Source organism: Saprolegnia diclina (assembly GCF_000281045.1).
Source record: "Saprolegnia diclina VS20 unplaced genomic scaffold supercont1.47, whole genome shotgun sequence".
Lineage (NCBI taxonomy): Eukaryota > Oomycota > Saprolegniomycetes > Saprolegniales > Saprolegniaceae > Saprolegnia > Saprolegnia diclina.
In genome coordinates, this window is record NW_008246114.1 from 122540 (window position 1) to 146107 (window position 23568).

At 56.6% G+C, this 23568-nt stretch overlaps 12 protein-coding genes across 14 annotated transcripts; 2 read left to right on the forward strand and 10 right to left on the reverse strand.

The window, feature by feature from the left end:
- Positions 1–35: 35 nt before the first annotated feature.
- SDRG_12149 (hypothetical protein) lies at positions 36–2444 on the forward strand (the record flags this gene model as incomplete). Its single annotated transcript, XM_008618209.1, has 11 exons — positions 36–321; positions 366–477; positions 527–632; positions 678–784; positions 829–1139; positions 1186–1493; positions 1539–1680; positions 1738–1929; positions 1972–2010; positions 2058–2129; positions 2175–2444. 11 exons carry the CDS (start codon positions 36–38, stop codon positions 2336–2338), a joined length of 1839 nt encoding a protein of 612 aa, XP_008616431.1. The 3' UTR covers positions 2339–2444.
- A 320-nt stretch (positions 2445–2764) lies between these two features.
- SDRG_12150 (hypothetical protein) lies at positions 2765–3572 on the reverse strand. The gene is made up of 5 exons (XM_008618210.1): positions 3503–3572; positions 3374–3451; positions 3052–3321; positions 2931–3010; positions 2765–2884 (listed from the first exon to the last, which is right to left on the reverse strand). Exons 1-5 carry the CDS (start codon positions 3551–3553, stop codon positions 2821–2823), a joined length of 543 nt encoding a protein of 180 aa, XP_008616432.1. The 5' UTR covers positions 3554–3572; the 3' UTR covers positions 2765–2820.
- A 196-nt stretch (positions 3573–3768) lies between these two features.
- Positions 3769–5649, reverse strand: SDRG_12151 (hypothetical protein). Its single transcript, XM_008618211.1, has 3 exons — positions 5369–5649; positions 5223–5315; positions 3769–5152 (listed from the first exon to the last, which is right to left on the reverse strand). The coding sequence occupies exons 1-3, from the start codon at positions 5612–5614 to the stop codon at positions 3854–3856; spliced, it is 1638 nt and encodes a 545-aa protein (XP_008616433.1). The 5' UTR covers positions 5615–5649; the 3' UTR covers positions 3769–3853.
- A 604-nt stretch (positions 5650–6253) lies between these two features.
- SDRG_12152 lies at positions 6254–8990 on the reverse strand. 2 transcript variants are annotated; one of them, XM_008618213.1, is made up of 16 exons: positions 8932–8990; positions 8834–8886; positions 8620–8772; positions 8369–8566; positions 8216–8322; positions 8025–8169; positions 7924–7980; positions 7748–7881; positions 7649–7695; positions 7537–7602; positions 7246–7486; positions 7127–7193; positions 6912–7082; positions 6781–6865; positions 6488–6725; positions 6254–6439 (listed from the first exon to the last, which is right to left on the reverse strand). In XM_008618213.1, the coding sequence occupies exons 1-16, from the start codon at positions 8977–8979 to the stop codon at positions 6369–6371; spliced, it is 1881 nt and encodes a 626-aa protein (XP_008616435.1). In that variant the 5' UTR covers positions 8980–8990; the 3' UTR covers positions 6254–6368. The 2 variants fall into 2 exon arrangements, with proteins under 2 accessions (XP_008616435.1, XP_008616434.1); XM_008618212.1 differs by having other exon boundaries at positions 8834–8889.
- A 283-nt stretch (positions 8991–9273) lies between these two features.
- Positions 9274–10844, forward strand: SDRG_12153 (hypothetical protein). Its single transcript, XM_008618214.1, has 11 exons — positions 9274–9327; positions 9371–9402; positions 9451–9524; positions 9571–9624; positions 9678–9729; positions 9777–9831; positions 9876–9923; positions 9966–10042; positions 10095–10167; positions 10229–10251; positions 10307–10844. The coding sequence occupies exons 1-11, from the start codon at positions 9294–9296 to the stop codon at positions 10601–10603; spliced, it is 819 nt and encodes a 272-aa protein (XP_008616436.1). The 5' UTR covers positions 9274–9293; the 3' UTR covers positions 10604–10844.
- Positions 10845–11181: 337 nt separating this feature from the next.
- SDRG_12154 lies at positions 11182–13645 on the reverse strand. 2 transcript variants are annotated; one of them, XM_008618215.1, is made up of 14 exons: positions 13502–13645; positions 13261–13450; positions 13161–13187; positions 12951–13063; positions 12705–12891; positions 12553–12654; positions 12415–12495; positions 12258–12364; positions 12066–12205; positions 11887–12008; positions 11715–11829; positions 11541–11657; positions 11414–11498; positions 11182–11351 (listed from the first exon to the last, which is right to left on the reverse strand). In XM_008618215.1, the coding sequence occupies exons 1-14, from the start codon at positions 13618–13620 to the stop codon at positions 11258–11260; spliced, it is 1599 nt and encodes a 532-aa protein (XP_008616437.1). In that variant the 5' UTR covers positions 13621–13645; the 3' UTR covers positions 11182–11257. The 2 variants fall into 2 exon arrangements, with proteins under 2 accessions (XP_008616437.1, XP_008616438.1); XM_008618216.1 differs by lacking the exon at positions 13161–13187.
- A 925-nt stretch (positions 13646–14570) lies between these two features.
- SDRG_12155 (hypothetical protein) lies at positions 14571–14995 on the reverse strand (the record flags this gene model as incomplete). The annotated part of the gene is made up of 2 exons (XM_008618217.1): positions 14571–14738; positions 14780–14995. The coding sequence occupies 2 exons, from the start codon at positions 14993–14995 to the stop codon at positions 14571–14573; spliced, it is 384 nt and encodes a 127-aa protein (XP_008616439.1).
- A 34-nt stretch (positions 14996–15029) lies between these two features.
- SDRG_12156 (hypothetical protein) lies at positions 15030–15662 on the reverse strand (the record flags this gene model as incomplete). Its single annotated transcript, XM_008618218.1, has 3 exons — positions 15030–15122; positions 15158–15524; positions 15583–15662. 3 exons carry the CDS (start codon positions 15660–15662, stop codon positions 15030–15032), a joined length of 540 nt encoding a protein of 179 aa, XP_008616440.1.
- A 222-nt stretch (positions 15663–15884) lies between these two features.
- SDRG_12157 (hypothetical protein) lies at positions 15885–17537 on the reverse strand. The gene is made up of 3 exons (XM_008618219.1): positions 16650–17537; positions 16313–16537; positions 15885–16259 (listed from the first exon to the last, which is right to left on the reverse strand). Exons 1-3 carry the CDS (start codon positions 17493–17495, stop codon positions 15984–15986), a joined length of 1347 nt encoding a protein of 448 aa, XP_008616441.1. The 5' UTR covers positions 17496–17537; the 3' UTR covers positions 15885–15983.
- Positions 17538–18340: 803 nt separating this feature from the next.
- SDRG_12158 (hypothetical protein) lies at positions 18341–19255 on the reverse strand. Its single transcript, XM_008618220.1, has one exon. The coding sequence runs from the start codon at positions 19165–19167 to the stop codon at positions 18436–18438; it is 732 nt and encodes a 243-aa protein (XP_008616442.1). The 5' UTR covers positions 19168–19255; the 3' UTR covers positions 18341–18435.
- Positions 19256–19801: 546 nt separating this feature from the next.
- Positions 19802–20757, reverse strand: SDRG_12159 (hypothetical protein). The gene has a single exon (XM_008618221.1). It carries the CDS (start codon positions 20690–20692, stop codon positions 19853–19855), a length of 840 nt encoding a protein of 279 aa, XP_008616443.1. The 5' UTR covers positions 20693–20757; the 3' UTR covers positions 19802–19852.
- Positions 20758–22373: 1616 nt separating this feature from the next.
- SDRG_12160 (hypothetical protein) lies at positions 22374–23525 on the reverse strand (the record flags this gene model as incomplete). Its single annotated transcript, XM_008618222.1, has 1 exon — positions 22374–23525. The coding sequence occupies one exon, from the start codon at positions 23523–23525 to the stop codon at positions 22374–22376; it is 1152 nt and encodes a 383-aa protein (XP_008616444.1).
- Between the last annotated feature and the right edge of the window lie 43 nt (positions 23526–23568).

Consider the following 23568-nt stretch of genomic DNA (forward strand, 5'->3'; position numbering starts at 1 on the left):
AAATGCAGCCCGAGCCAACATCATTTTCACTTGACATGGCCGACACCGACGACGACTTCTTGTTCGGCGCACCGCCCGCGGCCAACGACCGCAGCAGCGCCGCGCCGGCAAAGCTCGAGTACGAAGACCTCTTTGGCGCGCCGCCGGCGCCGGCGAGCATAGCAACGGCTGACGATGCAAGCACGCTCTTTGGCCCGCCACCGCGCGACGCCGCCGCCGACGCCACGCACCTCGTCGTCCTGCAGCATGGCCTCCACGGCAGCCCGTCTGACTACCACACGTTTGCCTTCATCCTCCGCGACGTCTTCCGGGACGAGCCAGGTACCGTTTTGTGCCATGCCATCTCAACCTGCATGGCGTGCCAGGGCTCTACATTGTTGCTGCCGCCTCGAACGCCACAGACACACACGACGGTATTGACGCCGGCGGGCTACGCTTGGCCGACGAAGTCGAGCACCTCGCGGCCTCCTGTCCTCGGTAATTCGTCCCAAAAGCCAAAGCTGTCCTGAACGCTGGAGGACTCTAGGCTCGAGAAGGTGTCTCTGATTGGCCACTCGCTCGGTGGGCTCTACGTGCGCTACTGCATTGGCGTCTTGTACGCGCGAGGCTTTTTCGACCAGATCACGCCCATGGTGTGTATTTCTCTAGTATCAATGTTTCAAGTTGAAACGTCGTAGAACGTCATTACGCTCGCCGCGCCGCACTTTGGGGTCCGCGCACCGTTCAACAATAGGGGTGCTGTCAACGCCGTTGTCAACACCATTTCGTCCAAGCTCTTTGATCGGTACTAGTACAAATTTTGATGCAATATGCATAAAAATGGACTAGGACCGGGGCGCAATTCGTGCTCCAGGACACTGCGTCCTCCACATGCGTGGCGCTGGCCACGCACGCGGTCCCGCTGCCAATGGCGCCCATGACAGGCACGCTCGAGATCCAGTTGCCCGCGCCAAACGTCGGGTACGCGCTGCTGGCGTACCGCCTTCGCGACGGTCGCCTCGACATCTTGTTGGACCCGACGGACCACGACCCGATCTTTTCGTTTTCTCTGGATGGTATGAACGCATTGCTTTTTGTGCCCGAGCCGACGCCGGCTACGAATGACGTCGAGACCGAAGCGTCGAGCTACCTCTACGATGGTAAACCGGGTGTGTACCCTACCCCTACCCTAACCGCCAACCGTAGACGACGCGGCCGAGACGGCAATCGCGCGGGATACGGTCTTGCAGCTCCACAACGCCGATCACAGCCTCTCGATCGAAGTGCGCATGGCCACCAGTGTTGACTGGGCGCTCTTGCATGCCGTTCTGCGCTATCTCGGTCGCCTTCGGTGCGTCAACTATGTTGGTGACAAGAACCTCGTGCGCGCGAGCCTCGTCCGCGTCGCGTCGGCGCCGTCGCTGCTGCAGTGTCTGAGCCAAGGCGCGTTTTTGTTTGGCCTAGCAAGTTTTCGCCGGCGCGCGCTCTACTCCAACATCTTTTTTGACATTCAGGTTGGCGATTTGAGAATTTGAGGATTGAGAAGCGACACGGTATAGGTGCCGTTTGCGGTTGGATCGATTCGGAGCTTCAACCCGTATCAAAACAACGCGATCTCGTGCGCCACGTCACCATTGTACCCGCACTTGACGCTGCACTCGCTCGCCAACGCGCCGCTCCAGCGCGATACGCTGCCGTCACGTACCTCCTCGACTACACTTATTGGACGGTATATAGATACCAACATGATTTGTCTAGAACGCTGGGCCGACATGGACATCTATCCCGTGCTGTCGCCGATGCCAAAAGGTCGTTTTGACGGCTGGGGCAACATTGGCCAGTACTTGTTTCAGGCCAACAAATCAACGCCGTCGACACCATCGGCGACCAGCAGCCAAAGCCATGGCAGTGACCTGCTTTCGCCGTCGTCCAGTCCGCTCTCGCCGTCGGGTACCCGCCCTCATGGTAAAGCGTGTGATGACGCGCGTGTAGGACTCCTCGCCGGTCGTCACGTCACCGTCGTGTCCAAAGGTACCGTGATCTGGTGTCGACTGGAAAATGGAGAAAAATTGTGCTAGATTCGGCCCACGTGCTGGTCGATAGCCCTGAAGATGCCTTTGTCCACGACCCCTTGCGCGACATTCTTCGAGGTACATGTCATATTGCCGTAGCAGATACCAAGGTGCACGGCATAGGCATGCTCGTCTCGCTCCAGGCGCTGCCGTACGAGCGCGCGGATGTGCTCTTTGACGGCGTCTTGGGCCACGAACGCATCATTGCCAAGCGCCACACGGCCTTTTCGCCGAGTGAGTCGGGTGTTGACGTTGTGCATCATGTTGCCGATACGCTTCTTTTGTAAACGTACAGTCCGCTCAGACAATGCTTAAGCTAGAGCTCGTTCAACACCTACTAAGCTAGAGCTCGTTCAACACCTACTAGCATGTGCAAATGTCTTCTCTACCATATCGATCCATGTGTCTACTTTAGCGTCCTACAGCCGTCGTCGAGAGCTGGACGAGCAACGTTCTCGTGATAGACGGTTCGACGAAAGCTAGGGTAGGGTTTCAAGAGGGGTAGGGTAGGAGGGTAGGCGGCGGATACGCGCCACACTACCCAGTTTTCCTTTGCTCGTTCATCGAGTGGGAGAGTGGGAGATTATTGACGATTAGTACAGTTCGCTGAACGGTTTAGTTGACGGAATCGGGATCCGCGAGTCGACTACGTTTGCACTTTTGATGTCGATCAGTAGCTCGCAGCTCGACAGCGTGCGAGTGTCTAGATATGGTTTGCATCGAAAATATAGCATCAAGGCCATAAAGTTACTTGTTATTAGTATGGTGTCTAAATCCACTCGACTTTGGCGTACATGATGCCTTGTTTGGCATCGCGCCGAATGCTCTTGATACTAGGCAAAAATGATTCAAAAATCGCACAAAATTCTCCGAACGCACCGAAAGCTGCGCTGGCGCTTGGTGTTGAGAAGACACGCGTCGTTTTCCCACTGAATCCCCGTCACGTGCACGAGTTCGCCCTACGCGCCGCGTTCATTTTCTTGAAAAAACGTCGACCTACCGTGGGGAGTTCCCGCGCGTCTTTCGTGTCGAAAATGTAGACGTAACCGAGCGGCGACGGGCTTTTGCTGCGCTCCATGTGCGCCGCCATGCGCTTGTACTTGGCGTCATGAAGGCGCAGCGTCTTCATGCCGTCGCTCGGGTACCGTTCGTGCAGAAAGACGAGCGGAATCTCAACGTCCGAGGGACCCTCGCTCGTCATTGCGTGCAACGATTTGGTCTTCTTTTGCCACCACTTTTGCATTTGGCCGTGGACGTACGTGGGCGTCGCCTGGAATTGAAGTGGCAGTAAGTGACGATACGATTTGGACAAGTTGACGTACCTCGAGCGTGCGCTGCACGGGATCTCTGTACGACTGCAGCACCATGGCGGGGGCGCCAAAGAAGAGAGCGCACGCCAGCTAGCAAGATGGATTCGTCAAGTGATTTGCTCCAGAGAGGCCGAGACGTACAGGAATGAAGAGCGTCAAGAAGGCCTTCTCGCTGAGGAATGGACGCCCCATGTTTGTACGATGGCCGAACTGCAAAAGTGAACCGCCTGTCTCGGACACCGCTATCTTTAGAGCACCTGCATTTAGCACCATCGAAACTATCTATAGCCCTCGGTAACTCGATCTTGCTGCTTGGACCGTACAAGTACATATCCTAGGGACCTCAGAATAAGGGCAGTGCAGCCTCCAGAGCCGGGTGGATTGCCCTTCGAGCAACCAACGCGCGCTGCAAGATAGAACGACGAGGGATAAAAAATGTTGGAGTTTTTACAACACAAAATTGAATGGTATTCCATGCTTGGACTGACGATTCTACATTTTGCGGAACGGTGTACCCATGATATTGAGCTGCGTGTCGTTGGTGCCAATGCCGCGAAGAGTCAGCGACTTGAACGACCCACCGGCGACATCGATCGCCCAGAGATAGTGGTCTCCCGTGGTCGCCAGCATCGGACCTTTCTGACCGCCGTATTGCAGCAAGAGCGTGTCGTTGTCAGCTGAGAGCACCGCGCTGCCATAGAACTTTGCCGAATGGATGCTAGTGTACGTCCCGACCAAGGCCGACTGGTCTTTAGCCGGGATGACCGACCCGAGGCTCGTCCACGGCTGACCTTGGAAGAGGTGAGCGTCGCACGCAACCGGCGGACGGTAGGCGCTCGCGATAGTCAGCGCCGATTCGTAGGTCGCCGTAAGCGTTGCTTGCGGCACGTCGAGGAAGATGCCGAGGAGGTACGTCCGAATGCGGTCTTCAACCACCAAGTCAGCAAACGCGCCACCTCGTCCTTCCGAGTTGGAGAGGAGGACGACGCCGAGATCTTCTGAGGGAATGAACCCGTTGCGCGTCTTGAAAGCAAACGTGTCACCACCCTTGTCAAAGTACTGGTACCCGTACATGATGTCACCAACCGCATCAAACCCGTAGCCGGCCGTGAGCGCATCGCCATCAGCGTCATACGCATAGCCCATGAGCGGCCCAAGGACAGCGTCCATCGTGTTGACGCTGTGGCCCGTGATCATCGTGTCGAGGATCGCCGGCGAGCGAAAGATGCCGGCGCCCTTCGAGAGCAGAAATTTTGAGAAAATCGCTAAGTCACCGGCCGACGAGACGATCGAACCGGCGGCAATGTAGTCGTTGGTCGGACCGAGCATGCCTTGCGACGACGTGCGCAGGTCGAACGGCCCCGCGACCAAGTTGCTGCAGTGGTAATGCGCAAACGAGAGATCGCCAGACGGCGGTACCTCGCGCACGGCGCCGTACGTGTTGGTCATACCAAGCGGCGTGAAGAACGTCTCGTGGAGGTACTGGGACCACGTTTGGTTGGTCTGGTACTCGATGACTTGGCCGAGGATCTCGTAGTTCATGTTGGCGTAGGCGTAGCCAGAACGCAGCGGCCGGCCGTCCGTATCGAGGTAGGCAGCCGCACACACCGACGCACGCTCGTCCAGGATCCCAAGCATCGATGCTTGGTCGCCTTGGCCAGATTCAAAGACCGAGTTCATCGCGAGGAGATCACCGAGCGTCGTGTACTCTTCGGCGTACTTGTCCTTGAGCTGGAACCACGGAAGGCGGAGCTTGACCGGGTCGTCCCAGTGAAGACGGCCTTCATCGACCTATACGAATCGGAGTCAGCAATTATCGGAAATATAATTGAAAGAGAATATAATTGAAAGAGAGACGTACCAGCTTGCCGATGCCGAGCGCAATGAACGTCTTGGAGAACGAACCGATTTGGAAAATCGTGTCAGCCGTCACCGCGTTCGTGTCGTTGCCATACTAGAATCCAGTACAGACATTATTTCCACATCGGGTAAGGGTAGAGGAGATACCTGCTTGGTGCCAAAACCGGACGCAATAATGGTCTCATTCTTGTAGACCACTGCGAGCGCAAGACCCGGCAGCGCATACGTTGCCATTTGGTCGTGGACGAACGCAATGGCTTCGGCCTTCTTGTCCGCGAGCGACCGTCCACCGGTCGTTGACGTCGACGGCGACGGCAGCAGAGCTGGGATGAAGCGCACTTGGTCGACCCAGAGACCGAGATACGACGAGAGCGCCAAGAAGAGGAAGCGCATGAATGGGGTTGGGTGCGCGGCCGAGCGGAAAAGACAAAGTGCAATGTCCAGTGCATTTTGTATCAGCGGTTCGGCAATCGTTGAAGACATACATTCTTGTACACGCATTCCTGGTTACATCTGATTTGGGTTGTGTTGGGTCGTTGACTACGACCCAACACGGCCGTGGGCATACCAGTACTTGACCACCGAGTTCATACAAACGTAGCGCTAGCGATACGAAGCCCTTTCGTCAGCGATCAAGGGCTCATAAAAGCTATTGATGGACCCTGAATGAGGCCAAACAACATTCACTTTCTGCGCTCCTATTGGCCAAACTAACCGCATACATATAAATCCCCTTGGCCCAAGACAGACCCAATCGCTCGAGAAGCCATTGAAACGAGGTCCAATACCAAGTATCGCACCAGCAGAGGTCCAATACCAAGTATCGCACCAGCAACAATAAGCTCGCGAGTGGCTAGCAGGCGCGAGCGATTCGTCAGCTCCAAATTGAACTCGAGACCGAGCGCCGAGAGGGCCAGGCGCCCTCAACCGAGCCATGGATCGCCTGCATGCCGAACTCGAAGCTCAGCGCCACGAACGTCAAACCGAGCGCGCCGCCTTGTATGCGCATCGTGCAGTGGAACGAGCTGCGACTCTCGACCAGATTGTTGTGCCGTCGGGTTAAAAAGGCCACCGACACGAGCTTCTGTGCTTGAGGAAGATGCTCCCTTTAATGGTAAAACAAAGTCTGATGGTGTCGTTAGTTGGCTCACACATGGCGACGCTGATACCACTGCACGAGTGCCGGTGGCGGCTCGTTGGCACACGCAGCCAAGTGCCCTACGGTCCACAACCATCAGTGTGCATGCAACGAGAAGACGACCCTACGTTTCGCCTCTGCGCGCATCGTACAATGTGCAAGGGCACGGTCGGCGGTCCATTGTGCCAACCGTGCATAGCCTCCATGAGCGCAGAGGAGCGGGCTGTGGGCTTCGACGGCCCGACAGAGCCAGCCGTGGGAGCTGTTGCGCACCTCGATTTGGCCGGCGACGTCGAATCTGTAGATATTGGCATTTGCGGGTTCCACCACGTGGGCTGCGATGGCCCACGCGACGAGGCTTGGACCCTACCCATCGACACAAACGCTCGTACAATAGACATCCCACATCGGAACTCGGTACGTGTGCTAGCGCATCGCTTTGTCGAAACGCGCCGGCGCGGGTAAACATCGACAAGAGCCGTCCTTGGATCGTGCCCGCCAAGTAGCTACAAGACCCAGTTAATGATATTGGACGTAGACATTCGAGTGTACCGATACGTAACTCGGTCGTCGAAGTAGGCCGCAAGGGCAGTGAGGTGGATCTCCCGCTGCAGATTGACCAACGGTGAAGCCTCCTTGTCGTCTTGTGGCATACTGCTCGTCGTGTGGGCACGGTACCATGCATACAGCACGGCCTTGATACCGCCCACCCGGCTGCGAAACCTAGCGAACGCGGAAGGGTCGGAGTGCAGAAGGGCTAGGGTTACTGTGGCCGACGCTCGGCGAGCCGTAGACTGTCGCACAGGAGCGCGATCGTATCGGGGCCTTGTACACCTAGAGACTCGTCGATACTTCCGGGCTTTCATGCCTGAAGCAATGAGGGTACCAAGTTCGTTCTCAATTTCATGGGAGGTAAACCAGCGCTCTAAGAGCGCCACCCCTCGCGCGGCATACGCGGAGCGGCCACTCTGTTGGGCCGCCAGTAGAAGCTGCGCTGCGCCCCGCACAATCGACGAGAGCTGCAACTCGGGGGCCATGGATGGTGACAAGTTGTGGAGACTTGTCTCGGCCGCGTTGACGAGCTCGTGGCCTGTGTCATCGTTGTCGACAGGTCCGTCGTGCAAGAGCTATAAGATCCTAAGTCAAACACCCCAGGCAGAGGAATGACGAAGGATACCGCGAGGTTTTTCGCGTCAAATGCATACACGTCCGTCAAGACCTTTGCGTCGAGGTGCTGGAGCATCTGCCCAAGGGTCTTGGATCGTACACTCGCCAGAAGAGGCATGTACCCGCGTAATGGAGGTCGCCCGCGTCAGCTCGCGCTGGGTGCTACTCCCTACACCCATCTTTCAATCTTTCAACGCCAAAACGACAGGTATCGTTGCTACCGGGCTCTTCGAGGGACGGTGTTCCCGAATAAAGCCGCAGAACATAGCTGGACGACGGTACATTCGCGGAAGCGTCGCGCACCACATCTTGAGAGGTCCGGCGGCGCTCCCAATCGGTCCAGTCCCAGTCCCACCTACCATAGTCCATCAATACACAGGATACAGCAACGACGCACCAAGGGCCGGGCACAAGCAGGCGCACCAAAAGAGCTGCCTTATCCCGTCGCCCATACCTACGGTACACGTATCGAGATGGTGTCCTCGACCGAGTCGATACCGCAGCGCGTCATCAAAGGTCGCACGTGCGTCATAACGAAAGCTCACTTGTGGCTCTTCCCACGGCGTCGGTGCAAAGTCGGAGGTAAACACCACGTCGTTCTCAGCGCGCAGCCGGTCCATCCACGTCACGACATACTTGTGGTCTAACGCGTCTTGTCGCGGGCACGCAGACAACGTGGCATGACATACCCGTCGACGCATAGTGCGTCAAGTCGTCGCGGAGCTCACGCCACCCGTCGGGTGTCAAAAAGCAATTCTGATCCCACGGCAAAATCCACGTGGCGCCCGCGCGCTGTCTACTTACGGTAAAACGATCAACCGAGAAATTGAGATATGGCGAACCCGAGGGCCAAGACGTGGTTGCGCGCGGCGTTGATGCCCATCACGTAGAGGTTCTTGGCGTCGTACACGTCCGCCTCGATCTGCGTCATGTGCCACATGTCGGCCACAGCGGCATGCACCATATCCTTGCCGTGCTCGGACGCGACGCGGAAGGGCGTCTCGGCGTACGTGGCAAGCTCGAACGGAAGCTCCGTGTACCTAGTGGATAGATATTCCAATGGCGAATATTGGCTTGTGAAGTTAGTGAGTACGTGGCGTTGTACGATGTGAGCAGCTGCAGCAGCGCTTGCGCCACGTCGGCGTCGACGATGCGATTGAGAACCCAGTGCTTTTCCAGCGCCGGGTCCGATACTTCGTGGCGCAAGATGAATTCAATGTTTTGTAGCGTTCGGCGCGGATCGTGTCTAGTAGTGTTGGCGTTAGCACCTTGTTTTTTGTACCTTGAAGAAAGGACTGTAGCACTACCGAGGGGGCAGCGCGTTCCCAACGACACGTCCGAGGTACACTGTGGGAGCGCCCTGCTATATCCCATGATTATCCTGGTATAGATAGGAGGTGTGTACCAAAGCTAGCACGCTACTTGCGAGCAGTGCGACGCAACGTCGCTGCATGACGATCGAAGAAATGTCAACTGAAAAATCGTGTTTGCGCGGGCGTTGAACTATCGAAGTTTAAAATCACACTATTTCCGTGTACTCCGATACCGACTCGACTAAAGCGCAGATAGGACTACCTATTTGTGTGTCATGCTGGCTCTTCAAGATGAACTCGATGCGCAGTTGATGTAGGTTGTTGGGAGGAGAATGAGCCCCTCCACGGCAAAGCGCTCTATGGTGCACAGGTCCACAGTATATAACAGTATTACGGAAGATAAAACAAACACTATTTAATCCAATGCAGTTGGAGTTTCGCCGAAGACGCGCCGATGAACCTTCTGGCCGACGAGTTCGAGGTCATTGGTACGTCGTCGCGTGGCCGCTGGGTCTGACGCGCTGACTCTAGATCCGAATCCAGATATCTGGGCGCTCTTTCTGGTACGGTGCCAGAGACGCTACGTCGACGTCCGAGCGATGCTGCTGTAGGAGTACAATGCGCTCTTCTTTGACGACCTTCTCAACGGCTGCGAGATCAAGTGGAGCAAGCGCATGACATTGTGGTACGCATTTCATTATCTCACAATCTGGTACGATCCAGATTTCCAGCGCGGGGCTCTGCAGCTTTCAGCCCATGTCTGGTTTTTGCTCGATTCGCCTCAGGTCTGCGTCACGTCCTTTCTAGTTGCTACTAAATAGGATGCGGACGTTGGTAGTGAGCCGCTGCTCAAACTGCGGCCCCGAAGCGACCTTGTCAACACGCTTCTGGTAAGAGCTCAAGGCGGCCGTGCTCTCTCACGTCGCTTCGCATCTAGCACGAGATGATTCATGCGTTCATCTTCCTCAACAGCCCCGTGCGCGATCACGAAGGTAGACACTTGCTACAGATTCTGCGATTTCATTCCTTCAGCTAGACCACGGCCCGCAATTTCAGTATCACATGCACCGCATCAACGCGCTCGGTACTAACACGCATTAATCGTTTGATGTGCGACCGTGCGTAGCCCAAACCAAGATCACAGTCTACCACACGTTCAATGACGAAGTCGACTCGTACCGCGTTCATTGGTGGAAATGCGATGTACACTGTGACAAGTCATCTTCTGTGCTCGTTTCTACTTATGCGTGTCTAGGGTCCATGCCAACATTCGCCGCCGTACTTTGGTATTGTCAAACGAGCCATGAACCGCCCGCCAAGTGCCCGAGGTGCGTCCGTTCTTCTTTACCACCCAAAGATTGTTCATTGAAGTGACGTCCATAAAATAAGATCCGTGGTGGGCCGCCCATCAAGTACGATGACCCGATAAGATCTGAGAACCAAACACTATCGCAAATGGCTCGGTAGAGCAAGTGTGGTGGTACCTTCACCAAGATCAAGGAGCCCGACAACTACAAGAAAAAAGGGAAGCGCGACAAGCCTGCTTCCGATACAGCGCAAAAGACGATTGGCTCATTTTTCAAAACCGATGTTGGCGATGTCAAGCCGTCCGCCGTGCCCGCCAAGCGCGCCCGTCCCACCGAACCACCTGCACCCAAGCAGCCTACAAGCGCGGTGCTGGCTTCGTTCTTTGACCCTGTCCCGATCAAGAAACCCCGCGTCGAGGCCAAATTCGAGACCATCGATTTGACGTTAAGCGACTGAGCGCCAAGATCGAGAGCATCTCAAGTCTTGAATTCTGACACCTGACGTCGTCTGTCCTTCTTGTCAACAAGGAGTGCAGCGACGATAGGCTTGACCGCGATTGAAAGCTGTGCCGTGTGTCCCGTCACGAGAAATGATCTTTCTGCGAAGTGGACTCGAGTTTGTATGCTACAGCTACCTCGGGGTTGCGTGATGTTAATCACATGAGACTTACGGACTTCGCGAAGTGATGGTATCCATGCGCACTGCGGAGTACGCCATCGGTTGTTGATGATTTGACGCTCGATAAGCTGTTCGCACAGGGCGGTGTAAACGAGGTTGTCGAAGAGAGGAATAAGGAAGAGTAAATCCTTTGATGAGACATTCAGCTACTTGCAAAGCAGAGCAGATCTTCCCGATGATGGGAAGGAATTATGTAAGTCCACTGGGGTCGACACGCTCGCGTCACTCAGTTGGCGTGGCAGTACCCACAGCCAAGTGGTTGAGCCCTCGTGGCGACCGTCTAAACTACATGGCAAGGATTGCAAATAGATAGGTGCTCCAAGCGAATGCAAGTCGGCACACCGTCGACACATGCGAATATTGTACAAAACGAGACACTCGGGTTGTGTTTCTACTACCTGCGACTAACTATTCTGACGCGCTAAGACTGCCTCATAAATACGTGGATGTTTCAATGTCGGACGCCGACTTGGAGCTCATCAACTTCTTCTTGCGGTTCTTCCGGTCCGGGCTTGTCGAGCCCTCCCTACGTGAGCGACGGGGTGAGTTGCCAATGGCAATATATCGATATTGGCGTTGAGGGCGCACATGATTTCGTTGATATTGTCCCATTTGTTGGATATGCGCATGTTGCCAACGGCTTCGGCGATACGGTGCTTTCGCACAAGCGACTCTACCTCCGATTTGAGAAGACGCTGGGAAATAAGGAGGTTACCGAGCGCAATTTTCTTCCGGGCGTCGATGAGTGCTTGCTTCTTGACCTTGATCATGCGGCTGCGTTCGTCTTCCTCCGAGATGCGTATCAGCGTCTGAATGCGGTTAAATTCTTCGACTAGATATACGGGTGTTGAAATTAGTTGTGATGCAAAAAATGACAATATCAGTGTACCTTTCTTGAGCCGCTCGACGTTGGCTTTCTTTTCTTCGAGCGTCAAGTCGCGCTCGACGGACTTGAGAGTTCGCTCCTTGCTGCGCTCCGTGTAGACCACATCAAGGTGGGTTTCCTACATATTGCATGGACGTGTGGATGAGCGCGCTGTCGATACGAATATATATTGTACGAGTTGATGCCGCTTCTTGACAATGGTCTCGACGCGCTCGTTTTGGTTGTTTCTCGCCGCTTCGACGCGCTGAAGCCGGATGTCTTCCTCCTTGCGATTGCGTTCGGCGCGGTCCTTGAGCTCTACAAAGAACCATATTGAATATATATGTATCGAGAGCAATTGCAATATCGGTTGACCTTGCATTTCCTTTCGGTGCACTTCCATGGCCCGTGCGGCTGCGAGTTCTTGCTTTTGCTCAAATTCTTGTTTCTTCTTGAGCATGACATTTTGGTTTTGGTCCAAGGCGGCTTGAATGCGCGCGTTGGCCTTCTCTCGCCTACACAATATCGATAATATAAATATGTCCATATTTGTGCACGAAGGCACACCTGGCAGCCGCCTCTTGCCGTCGACGCTCATTGGCTTCGGCCATCTTTTTCTGCGCCAGCTCTTCGCGCTCAATGACCCGGCGCCGGCTCTCCATAATTTTATTTTCCTACGCATATATGTCGTGAGCCACATAGATAATGTCGATATATAAGGTACTTGTTGCTGGAGGAGCTCTTCGGTTTGACGACGATGCAGCTCGGCCTTTTGCTTGCGGTCCATTTCTCGCTCGGCCATTTCCTAGGATTCATTGAATGCACAGGATGCAACCTATAGGTTGGCCCAAGATAACCGTACGCGCTGCCGTAGCTTTTCTTGGCGGCGCTCTTCTTCCAGCAGGACTTTTTCCTTTTCAGCTTCGCGTTTGGCGCGCTGACGGCGCGCCGCTGCTTCGGCATCCTGTGCAGATTGCAGTTGCAACATTGATATTGGTGCCGACAGCGCGCTACCTCGCTCTTCTTTTTCAATATTTCGCGCTCGTGCTTGGCCGCAACGAGGACGGCGCGGCGCTCCTTCTTTTCCTTTTCCCACTCGGCCTTGCGTTTGGCTTCCTGCGCGTCGCGCAGTGCATTTTGTTTTTGAATTTCGGCCATCCGCGACTCCATTTCAATGATACTGGCGATCTCGCGTTCTTGCCTATATTGCATATTCATATCAGTATACACTGTGTTGTCCAATAGATAAGTGGAATATACCGAATCTTCATGGCTTGGAAGCGCTTCTCTTCCATTTCCATCATCGTCGAGTCGGTCACGACGATCTTCTCATTGGCCGGCGCGTTAAACACGTCAAACGGCGATATCAGTTTCTACACAAGTTGTCATGTGAGAGCTTTCGAGCGGCAACCGCAATGCCAATATTGTTAATATTGGCATCGCCACGTCGCAAGGAGGCATTATAGGTACATGATTGTCGTTCGAGTCGTCGAACGGCTAAGAGACACACGACGCGATATGCATCATATCGACACAAACAACGAATGCAACTACACATCCGAGACAATACCTTCTTTGGACTCAGCTTGGCGAGAATCGGCGATCCCGTAAAGCCGGCATCGACCAGCTTTTGCTTTTCCCGGCGCAGCAGACCGATCTTGGTTTGCCGTCCTTCCTCAAAATGGGTAAAGCGAAGGTGGGCAGCCTCGCGCTCGACGTCGTCGTGCTTGTGCTTGTGGTGTAAGAAGTCTTCAATTACCCTAGGGTTAACGCATTTGCCGACCATGAATGATAGATATGCAGTGTAGTACCGCGGGATGATCTCGTCGGGTTCGATGCCCGTGCGAAGACATGCTTCGAGAGCGCGAGGGGTGTTGGGCCGGACGCCTTGAAGGATCGCATCCTCGAGGGACACGGCTTTCTTGGGCATCGCGTTGTCGTCGGTTTGATCTTGGAAACTAGCGCCGTTTGTATTATTAGGAAGCGATGGTATAATTAGCGCTGGCCAGTTGAAGACGACACCCTAAACTTAGCAATAGCTGCATGCTTGAGGCAACGCGCCATTGCCTCAAATCGATAGCGATACGCCAAGGCAAGCTCGATGCTGGCGCCTTGCAGTGCTTAACCCGATATAGTTGCAGAGACAACATTCCGCAAGGTCGTGCGCCAGCAACGATCGCCGAGTGCTCAACCACACAAAGCGTTGCAGTCAGTAAACCGCTCAGTTTTTGAGAGCGGCTACATCGTATGTGTCCATCGGTGTAGTCCGAAATCCATTTTGCCGGTCCTTTCAACTGCATGCATGACCAAAGGCAATGAGAAAAAACACACAAAAAAAGTCGAAAGTCGTGCGCCAGCTAGGATCGAAGGGGTGGTCATCTGAACCATCTGGTATAGAGCTCACAAGTTTTCGCCAGACAGCTAGCAGCAACCCCACTCATCTCAGCCCATTCTGAGGCCGGAATTGCTGATCTAGCAATTCCATCTCGAATATCTAAAACGCTGTCTGTATCATACTACACTTTTTGGCAACGATACATGGTCACAAAAGCTGCTTGCGCCAAGCCGATCTCGCCAACTGATCTTTGCACGGGCCAATCGAGTCCCAAGTATGTTTGACGGGTCAGTGTTCCGGGCCCTCTGGCGCTGCTCTGCGCTCCGTCAGCCCATTGACGATGCTGACACCGAGAAGAGCCTCCAGACCCTCAAAAACCTCACGCAGCCAACTGCCCTCGCGCAGAAGGAGCTGTGGACAGAACGGACCGAGGCAGCGATCGACTGCTTTTACACGTCAGAACAATCTTCCTGGATGCACAACCTCAACACCAACGTCACTTATAGTCGCATGCATGAACTAACTATTGTGGTTCGTGGAGGGAATTACGGTGGACCGTTGTTCGCTGCGTCGATCGCGAGCAACTGCTGGAGCTTTGCGACGCTTCGAGTATCGTCGTGGAGCTGCCGCGGCCGTCGAACGTGCGTGTCGAGGTCGGTCGCGTTTTCCAATCGCGTTGCACGCTTCCAAACGACGTTTGGTGCCATCATCGCCTCCGCAGCGCATCATACACGCGTCGCAAGTCGTCGTCCACAAGGTCGTCCGCCATCAGATCTCGACTGTCGGCGCTGTTGTGCGCGCCGAGCTGGCTAGGATGCTCCTGCACGAGCGCCTGGAGTGCCTCACAAAGACTGGTATACTCAAACTCAAACTCGATCCGCGTGCCGTCACGCAAAAAGTCGGCAAACGTGGCGCACTGCGCGCAGTGATCGACGGCGACGACTAGGTCATCAATGGCAATCTCGCCCATCTCGGGCACGGCCGTTCTCAAAGTTGGCCAGACACTACGCGGCCACGTCCGAAAAGACACCGATGTCGTGTGGGAGCCGCTCCAACGCTTGGACAACGACCGCGTAAAGCACTTTGCAGTTGGCGTCCTGCGTCTCTAGCAGCGTCGCAGCCCACGCCGCACCTCGTGGGGCGCCGCAAGCGCGAGCTCGTGGAGGGCGCCGACGACACTCGTGACCGCCGCGACAAGGTCGTCGTCATTTCGCATGACGTCGTCGGTGGCGTTGAACACCGGCCCGATCGAAACAACGTAGCTGGCCACGAGCGCCTCCGGGGACGTTGGGTGCTGCAAGAGGCCAGCGATCGAGTCCGCGTGGTCGCTGACGAGGCGCAAAGCGTGGAGCAGCAGCGTCTCGTCGCAGTGGCCGAGCGTGGGCGTCGCGTCCAAGATATCGTGCACGTCGTCGGGACACATGCATGTGACCGTCGGCGCCACGGCAAGAATGTCGCTCACCGTATTTGAGATCGCGGCCACGTACAAGTGCCGACGGCTGGTGCAGAATGGCGGCAGCGACGCTCGACGACAGGCTGCGCAGCAGCAACGCCAACCCGCCGGTCTCCAGCACCTTGTCAAACGGGCGATCAAAGACGTAGCTGTCGACGACAACGAGAAGGCCGGTGGCAGGCATGCGTTAATCCAGTTGCCGTGTGGCATGTACATGCCAGAAATGAACTATGCGCAGGCATAGTAGTTTGAGGAGGGTTCTGATGAACTAGTAGTAAAAGAAGGAAGTGAAGAATGTGTTTGAAAATGAAGTTTGGAATTTGAAAAAGTAGTGTTTTGTGAAGGAGAAAGAGTAGTGTGTACGTAGCAGCACGTATCGAGAGACCAGTATGACAACGATGGTAGACGCGAATCAACGTCCTATATCTGTTGAACGATTTATCGCAAAACAAAAATGCAAATAGAGTTAGTCGGCAATTAGTCGTCGAAAAAAGGGGTCTAGTTCTTAGTTGCCGCCGCGCTTCTTCTTGCCGCGGCGTTCACGGCCCTTTTGCGCATTCGGGTTCATACGGCCGTAGCCGATCGTGATCGACGTCTGCTTCTCAACCTTGACGCCAAGATCGTGGGCGACGTGCTCGCCGAACGCGCTCTTCATGACCTTGGAGCTGGCCTTTTGGCGCTGGCCCCAAATACCGTGCATGAGCTGGTCTTCGCGGAGGAGGAGGTCGCCTTGCCGACCGCCCTTGGGCGCCGGGAGCGAAAACTTGGTGCCGCGCAATTTCTACGAAAAATATCAATGTATCGAGTGCACATTTTCAAATGAAGACACCATACCGTTGGGCGGTTGGCGCGCGTGTAGAGCGTGAGCTGCTCCGTCTCCTTGTCGAGCGAGCAAGCGACGCGCTCCAAGGTGGCGTTACCGCAGACAGGGCAAAACTGGCGCTCGAGCTCGGTCGTCGTCTTGAAACAAGCAACGCATTTGAGCACCCACTGCTTCACACGCTTGATGACCATGCCGTCCGTCGAGAGCAAGTGCAGACCCATCTGCAGCATGACGTTCTACAAGAGGCACTTGATCAACATCCCAAAATCCAGGAAATCCAGGAAATGCAGAAAAAATGCAGAAAAAGGCAGAAAATGCAGGAAAATCCAAATCAAATCCAAGGCGTACCTGCATCGAATAATCGGTCGTGATGCAGCCGACCTTCATGTTCTCGTCGACCTTTTCGACGGCAGTGCCTGTGCCAAAGGGCGACGTCGTAAACTGTGTCGCGTTCTCGCCGTTGACCCAGTTCTTGCCGTCGTCGTCGTCGGCACCGACGTTGCTCTGCGCGGCAAAGCCCGCGCTCAGAATGCGCGACTTGACATCGGCGTGGCGGATCTCATCGCGGACCACCTGCTTTTCAACGATGGGGGCCGGCGGCGCCGCGACCTGGAGGTCTTCGGGGGCCACCTTGATGTGCTGGAAGCGGCACGACTCGCCGTTGCCGCAGCCGGCCTCCGAGTTGAAGTAGCGGCACGGCGCGTCAATCTTGGGCAACGGCGCGGCCTCGACCGCATTGTCGGTCAAGTCGTGGCTGAACGGGCACTTGTCGCCGTTGCGGCAGCCCGACGCAAGCGAGAGGAACCGGCAGCGCACCTTGGAAGCGGGCACGGCAGCCTTGGTGCCCGTGACAACGGTCTCGGCGAGCTTGGGCTTGGTGCGAAGGTGCTCGACGCCGTTTGTCTCGCGCTCGAACATGTAGGTCAGCGCCATGATGCGCAGATCCGTGAGCGAGAGGAACTGAAAATCACCGGTTTGGCGCGCAAAGGCCGCGACGGCTGCGAGGTCCTTCTCGGACGGGTCGCGCGTCTGGAGCTCGACCGGCAGCCGCGCCACGAAGCGCCGGGCCTTGCTGTCCTTGATTTCGTTGAGGACGTCGTTGGTCGTCCAGAGGTTCTCGGCGACGTTGGTCAAGTCGGTCATCTTGATGAGCGCGCCGGCATCGATCACGAGGTGCTGCAACTTGGCCGCCATGCTGGTCGTCGAGGTTGAAAGCGAAAAGATGCGACGACAGGCCGACCCCGTTGCAGCGGAAACCAATCAAAATGGCCACGGAAATGGTGTGTGATACACGATTTCCGTGACACGCAATGGTCCTGCGCGGTGCGAAATAGTGTGTACTCGATCCTCGACACGCGGTCGCGTCTGCTCGAAATGCGAGAGCCTTGCCAAACGTACTAAAGAAGAGCGGATACAAATTCGCACTCAATATCTAGATGGATACAAGGCCATACATGCATGCTAGGCTCAACCATCGCCATCTTTGGTGGTCGAAGGCGGCCTGGGGCAGTACCTGAAAATAGTGTGCGGGAGAAGAGACATCGCACCGACTTCGGCGTGTTGCACCATGTGCTCGTTGGAGATAGCAATACGATCTTCGGCGTTCTGTCTTTCAAGTTGGCCATGGTTCTTTGGGTCACTGTTTTCATGGACGTCCAATGCTGGACGTCGGCCATGATCCTCCTTGGGTGCTGAACTGGTCGCTTATCATTGCATCACCAGCATCATCTCACTGGACTGCAACCCGTGCTGGCTACCAAAGCCGCCACGTAGCTGTGAGCGCACCTTGCATCCAGCGGTACTATCGACGTCTCGGTATACTCGATGCGAGCTCCGATGGCGGTCGGCTCGGCGAACGTCGTAGCAGTGATATCTCTCCATCGCAACAAGAGGGATGTCGACGCGCTGTGTTCGTCGCGCGACGAGTGCCACATGCGTCGACATTCTTGGTGGAAGTCTGGCATTGGCGAAGAAGACTGGGATGCGAACGTGATCGCATTCTTCCCTTGACGCCTCGGTGCCCTTGCCAGTTCGAGGACTACGAGTTGGTGCGAACACGACCCTTCGAACAGTATCTACGTTCCTATTTTCCTATTGCTACGTTTATGTTTTAAAAGCAATCCTATGCACTGTACTACAAGTCGACTTTGGTACTATGCGAGACGGCATCCGTCATGACCCCGTGGAGGTCGAGCTGGTCGTCGTCATCTTCGTCATCTGCAATCGACTCGGTGTAGTAGCTCTGCGGCTGCAAGAACGAGTTGTTGAGATCGTCGTCGTCGTCCATGTCGGAAAACCCGCCGCTAAACACCGAGAGCGACCGACCTTCTTCGAGAAAGCTGTGCCACAGCGCACTCGGCCGATCAGCCTCGTCCTCTTCGTCGTCGCCTTGGTGCTCGTCGACGCTCTCGACGACCGAGATGTGGCGTGGTGGCGCGTCACCGCGCGTCGACTCGAGGAGCGGCAGCCCGTTCTGGCCACCGCGCTGCGAAAGCACAAAGAAATCGTCGTTGAACGTGCGCAAGGCGGGATCGGTGGGCGTGGCTTTGGGCGTACCCTTGGACTCGACCGGCGGCGGTGGTGCGTACTCGGTCGCGTCCGACGACGAGAGCGCCGTGTCGTTCTGCGACGACGCCTCGCGGCGCAGGCCCACAATAGAGAGCGATAACGACGGCGCGGGCAGCCCGAGGTCCATGAGCGACCGGCGCGAGTGGCCGCAAAAGAGCGGCGACGAGCTCACGAGCGAGGCCGCAAGCGTCCGGTCCTTCTTGGCCGACGCAGCTCGGCGCTGGCGGACGCAGATGCCAACAAGCAGAAGCAGCACGACGGCGATGACGCCGACGACGATGTACTCGGCGGTCGTCATGCGAGTTGAAAAATGCGTCTCGTTCGTCGGGCTGAAATGTTGCGAAGTCGCCAGCACGTGCGATCGGGCATCTCAGATTGCACTGCTGGCGATGGCCGAAAGTGCGACATGTGCATATCTAACACGTTCTAACATCGTTTTCGTCCGGATACGCGACTTTTGTCCGGTAAAAGAGACGACACAGAGTTAGACGCGTGTTACAAGGGTTAGACCGCGTGGACCAGCTGGTGTCGAAGGAAACAACGAGTCGCTGGCTCCCAACAACAGCACAACGTACGAATCGAGTTCCACCACACCAGCTTGCATGGTCGCAGTGACCAACGTCAAGCTCGAGAGGCCGGAATGATCTTCCTGGACGACCATCCATACGAGCCACACAGCGACATATTCTTGGTGTCGTACTAGCTAACTTAATAGGGCGGAGCCTTTTGGGGTGGAGCCGGGTGGGCAGCACCCGCTTTGGTGTGGTGGCGGAGCCTGGCGTCACTCGACCTCTCGTCCGAACGCACGACCCCGACAACACCTACCCATTTATGGCTTGCGATCAGCGGCTCTACCAGCTGTGGCTCTACTAGTCCTGCAGCTACGAGCTCAGCTACGAGATTGCTGTTCGTCGCCAGGCAAACCACTCTAATGGATGCTAAAACTAATCGATTTTAAGTTAATGGGCGAGAGCGGGTCATCCCTACACGATCGAGTCCCGGCTCTCGCCGTCGCTGTCCGACGTCGACCGCAGCGTCTCAAAGATCGACCGGGACGTGTCCATCGCACTCATCCACTCGGCGGCGTCGACGTGCTTGGCTTGCAGCTCGCTCGGGCGCACTGTGTAGCTGTCCATGGTGCCATCACGGATCTCGACTTCAATCTCTTCCTGGATGCGGTTTTGCGAGCCGAAAATACCATCTTCGCCGCCCGTGAGCTCGTAAATACGCTGCGATTGAAGCAACATGAGGCTGCGCGAGCTCTCGACCGGCGACTGCCACCCCGCGCTACGGAGGCTCTGGAGCGCGTCGGGCGGCGCCAGATCGGCCATCATGTAGCGCGAGCTCTCGATCGGCGACTGCCACTCAGTGCTCGCCGGCGCGGGTGCAGGCTCCAATGGCACGGTGCTGGACGCCTTTCGGAGCACGCTGCCGCGCGACGACTTGCGCGCCGGCGGCTCTTGCAGCATCGCGGGCTCGATCGGCTTGGGAAAGTACTGCTCAAAGTCCTGCGCCGACGCAGTGCCCGGCGACGGCACAAAGCCGTGCTTGTTCGTATCGTCGGCGTGCTGCGACGACCGCCACCGGCGCGACATGTAGACACCGACCATAAAGATGACGCAGCAGAGCGCGACGACGACCGCGGCCGTAATACCCACGATCGCGGGCACCGACATGGCGTGGCCGTCGGCCGGCGGCGGCGTGGCGAGAATCGCATTGTGATCGGTGGTGCGGGTCTCGTTCATGGCGACCGGGCTGTCATTCGCATGCACCGAAGCAAGCAGGAGCAGCAGCGTAAGCGCGGTCTGTGCAGAATTCCGCATCTCTGAAAATGGAGCGCTTGGCGCGCCTCTGGCCGAGCGCCCTCTTCTTGTTTCGCAGGTTCCAAACACCTGATCTGGATGTCTCGGGACAGGCCGTTCGGCGGCAAAGCGTGGGACATTGGCTAAACGCACCCAGATTAGGATTTCGCGCCATTTTTGTCCACCCAGGCGCACGATACGAGCAGATCGCTACGAACACAGTGTCTACTCGCTCATCAAAAGAGTAGCTAGCTTGTTGATGACGACAGCGTCCAGAGCAGATTGTCTTGCCGCAGCGCCAACATAAGTCCGCGTCGTCCGTTGTCCGCGTGGTCGGTGATGGACTGACTGCAGTCCAGTCAATCGGCTACTACCGCTGGGCACTAGACACTGCAAGATTGAAAGGGCATCGCCTTGGTGGCCCTGACGCGCAGCAATATGCTCTTGTTGTCTGCTTGCGACTCGATGGCGTGTTCCTGGATCAACACAGCGAGCACGTTTCAAGTCGCGTGTTTCCAGCCTGTGAACGTGAACGCATCGTCTGGGATAGCCAACGAAGCGTGTTCTCCGCAAGGTGAACAGTCTCTGCAGCACGGGGAAGTTCCTGCGGCAAACAAGTCGATTGCAGCTCCAACGACGTTCAGGGCGCTGCTAAAGTTGCGTTGGAATAGATGGTTGTCTTCGCGCCATCAATGTGGCCGTTCCAAGCCGCATGGGACACGCCAAAGCGTCGGGGATCGACGACAGCCTTTACGCGCACCTGACGTGACGCGTCTACCGTCGTATGTGGTGGGCACATCGAGTCGGAGCGCCTGTTGGTTTGTGCTCTCGAGGTGCGGCACCTACCTTCGGTTGCTGAACCCTACGCTTCGTGTCGCAGCCACCGATCATTCCGCCAGCATGTTCTACAGTGTACCTTTGGTTCATTACGCCAGCGTATATAAACCTCAAGGACTACGTAGCAGTATCTTGCTGCACAGAAGCGATTTTTTGACCGAGAAATGCATGGAGCAGGATCCAGCGCAACCGAAGGCAACGCGAACGATCGGCAAAAGCACTTGCCGTCGCCGATCACAGACGCTCGCTTTGGATCCGCGCGAACACGTCGGCGGCGTTGCATCGTCACTCTGTTCTCCGCACCAGTCTCGCCATCGTGGCGGGCTTGGATTTCAGACGCACGGGCGAATCAGCACGCGGCATTTCTCGATTTTTGGCCAACGAGCGTCGGCAACTATCAAGCAAAGCCCGACCAGCCTTTGGACCAGGCCACGTTGGCAGAACCAGGCACACAAGGTACTCGCACCTTTGAATAGTAGCGTAGCAGCCCGACGGCAATGTGTCGGTCCTTGAAGGGCTTGTGAAGTCGCCGACAGGCGACGCGCAGTGCCGTGGCAGGCGTCGCACAACCCTAGTCGCTGACGTTGGCACGTCCAACACTGCCATTCAATAAGCACCAGTCCAAGCACCGCCGTCGACACCCGACGGGCCATGCAACAGACACGCACACACGGGCGACGCTATGCACAATCCTCGAGCCCGACGCTTCTGACGCGGCGAAGTCACTACCGTGGATGCACAGGAGAGAGTTCGAGACATCATCCTGAATGCACTGCTTGCAACATACATCATTACGATTCAACGTTGAGTGCTTGACCCTATCACTACTACTCACGTGTCCACTTTGTACTATAAACTAAAGTATCTACAACTCCATTTCGATCATGTCCTCACTCGACTCGCTGCCCGCATGCAGCGACGACATGCGGAAGAGCGAGCCTGAGCTCGGGTAAATGTCCGAGCACTCGGAGATCGCGTGGCTGCTCGGGCCGCGCGACGAGTCAAAGCTGCTCAAGTGGCTCTCCGAATACGTGCCAGGCCCGACGGACGAGCTCGCGATGGACGACCCACCAAACTGGACGGGCACGTTGGGCGACTGGTTGCTCGTGATCGTGTCGCGGCCCAAGAGCACGTCCCAGAGCGCTTGGTTGCTCCGCATCGGCGACGACGTGAGCGCATGGACTGGTGTCTGGTTGGACGACGGCGCGCGTCGCGGAAACGGCGCATTGCTGCCCAGAAAGGTCGTGTTGTGGATCGAGCTGTTGTGCGTCCGGTGCATGCTGGGCGAGACGCCACCGCCGTACGGCTCGCCGTTATCCGGCGCTTTGAACGCCGCCGACGACTCGCGCTCCTTGTTGGACCGACGGTAAATGAAGACGGCGACGAGAATACCGACGACCGCGACGCCGCCCGTGAGCCCTAAAATGAGCGGCAGCGACGAAGCACTGTCCGGTGTCGCCGCCGACGTCTTGGACAGCGGCGTCACGGTGGTCGACGGGCGGACGGTGCTCGCCTCTTCTTTGATCGGCGCGACGCTGGGTAGAACGTCCTTGGGCGCTGGTGTCGCCGTTGGCGGCGATGTCGTCAACGGTACCTCGGTCGTTGGCGACAACGTCATTGTGGGGACAGCATCCTTGGTCGTTGGCTCGGGTGTCGGCGCTTCGGTGGATGGCGCTTCGGTGGGTGCTTCCGTTGGCACCACGGTGGGCGCTTCCGTTGGCACCTCGGTGGGCACCGGTGTGCGCGGTGGTCGTGTAGTCACTGGTGGCGGTGTGGGTGGTGTCGGCGGCGCGGTCGTTGGCAGTGGCGGCATTGTCACGGTCGTTGGTAGCGGTGTCACTGTGGGCGCAGGCGTCGGTGCGGGTGTCGGCGCCGGCGTCGGTGCCGCCGTCGGTAGCTCGGTCGTGGGCGACGACGTGACGAGTGGCGTCGACGTCGGTGGCAGTGTCAGCGTCGAGTCATTTTGTGCGGCGGCGACGACGGCCGCTGCCAGCAGCAGACGCCAAAGCAGTCGCATCGCGTTGGTTTGGTTGTGATGGAAACCACATGATGGGTGCGGC

Bases quoted from the DNA above. Each gene is read 5' to 3' on its own strand.
- SDRG_12150 (XM_008618210.1), bottom strand. From the start codon at position 3,553: ATGGGGCGTCCATTCCTCAGCGAGAAGGCCTTCTTGACGCTCTTCATT. The intron at 3,452-3,502 runs GTACGTCTCGGC...CCATCTTGCTAG, and splicing joins TCTTGACGCTCTTCATTCCT to CTGGCGTGCGCTCTCTTCTT. The intron at 3,322-3,373 runs GTACGTCAACTT...CTTCAATTCCAG, and splicing joins CCGTGCAGCGCACGCTCGAG to GCGACGCCCACGTACGTCCA.
- SDRG_12151 (XM_008618211.1), bottom strand. From the start codon at position 5,614: ATGCGCTTCCTCTTCTTGGCGCTCTCGTCGTATCTCGGTCTCTGGGTC. The intron at 5,316-5,368 runs GTATCTCCTCTA...ACTGGATTCTAG, and splicing joins CCGGTTTTGGCACCAAGCAG to TATGGCAACGACACGAACGC. The intron at 5,153-5,222 runs GTACGTCTCTCT...CGATTCGTATAG, and splicing joins CGCTCGGCATCGGCAAGCTG to GTCGATGAAGGCCGTCTTCA.
- SDRG_12152 (XM_008618212.1), bottom strand. From the start codon at position 8,979: ATGCAGCGACGTTGCGTCGCACTGCTCGCAAGTAGCGTGCTAGCTTTG. The intron at 8,773-8,833 runs GTAGTGCTACAG...CAACACTACTAG, and splicing joins GGGAACGCGCTGCCCCCTCG to ACACGATCCGCGCCGAACGC. The intron at 8,567-8,619 runs GTACTCACTAAC...TCTATCCACTAG, and splicing joins CTCACATCGTACAACGCCAC to GTACACGGAGCTTCCGTTCG.
- SDRG_12153 (XM_008618214.1), top strand. From the start codon at position 9,294: ATGAACCTTCTGGCCGACGAGTTCGAGGTCATTG. The intron at 9,403-9,450 runs GTACGGTGCCAG...ATGCTGCTGTAG, and splicing joins ATATCTGGGCGCTCTTTCTG to GAGTACAATGCGCTCTTCTT. The intron at 10,168-10,228 runs GTGCGTCCGTTC...CCATAAAATAAG, and splicing joins CCGCCCGCCAAGTGCCCGAG to ATCCGTGGTGGGCCGCCCAT.
- SDRG_12154 (XM_008618215.1), bottom strand. From the start codon at position 13,620: ATGCCCAAGAAAGCCGTGTCCCTCGAGGATGCGATCCTTCAAGGCGTC. The intron at 12,496-12,552 runs GTACGGTTATCT...AATGAATCCTAG, and splicing joins AAGAAAAGCTACGGCAGCGC to GAAATGGCCGAGCGAGAAAT. The intron at 11,352-11,413 runs GTGCGCCCTCAA...TCGCTCACGTAG, and splicing joins GACAATATCAACGAAATCAT to GGAGGGCTCGACAAGCCCGG.
- SDRG_12157 (XM_008618219.1), bottom strand. From the start codon at position 17,495: ATGGCGGCCAAGTTGCAGCACCTCGTGATCGATGCCGGCGCGCTCATC. The intron at 16,538-16,649 runs GTACGCCTTGGA...TGCCTCTTGTAG, and splicing joins CGACCGATTATTCGATGCAG to AACGTCATGCTGCAGATGGG. The intron at 16,260-16,312 runs GTATGGTGTCTT...TATTTTTCGTAG, and splicing joins CGCGCGCCAACCGCCCAACG to AAATTGCGCGGCACCAAGTT.
- SDRG_12158 (XM_008618220.1), bottom strand. From the start codon at position 19,167: ATGACGACCGCCGAGTACATCGTCGTCGGCGTCATCGCCGTCGTGCTG.
- SDRG_12159 (XM_008618221.1), bottom strand. From the start codon at position 20,692: ATGCGGAATTCTGCACAGACCGCGCTTACGCTGCTGCTCCTGCTTGCT.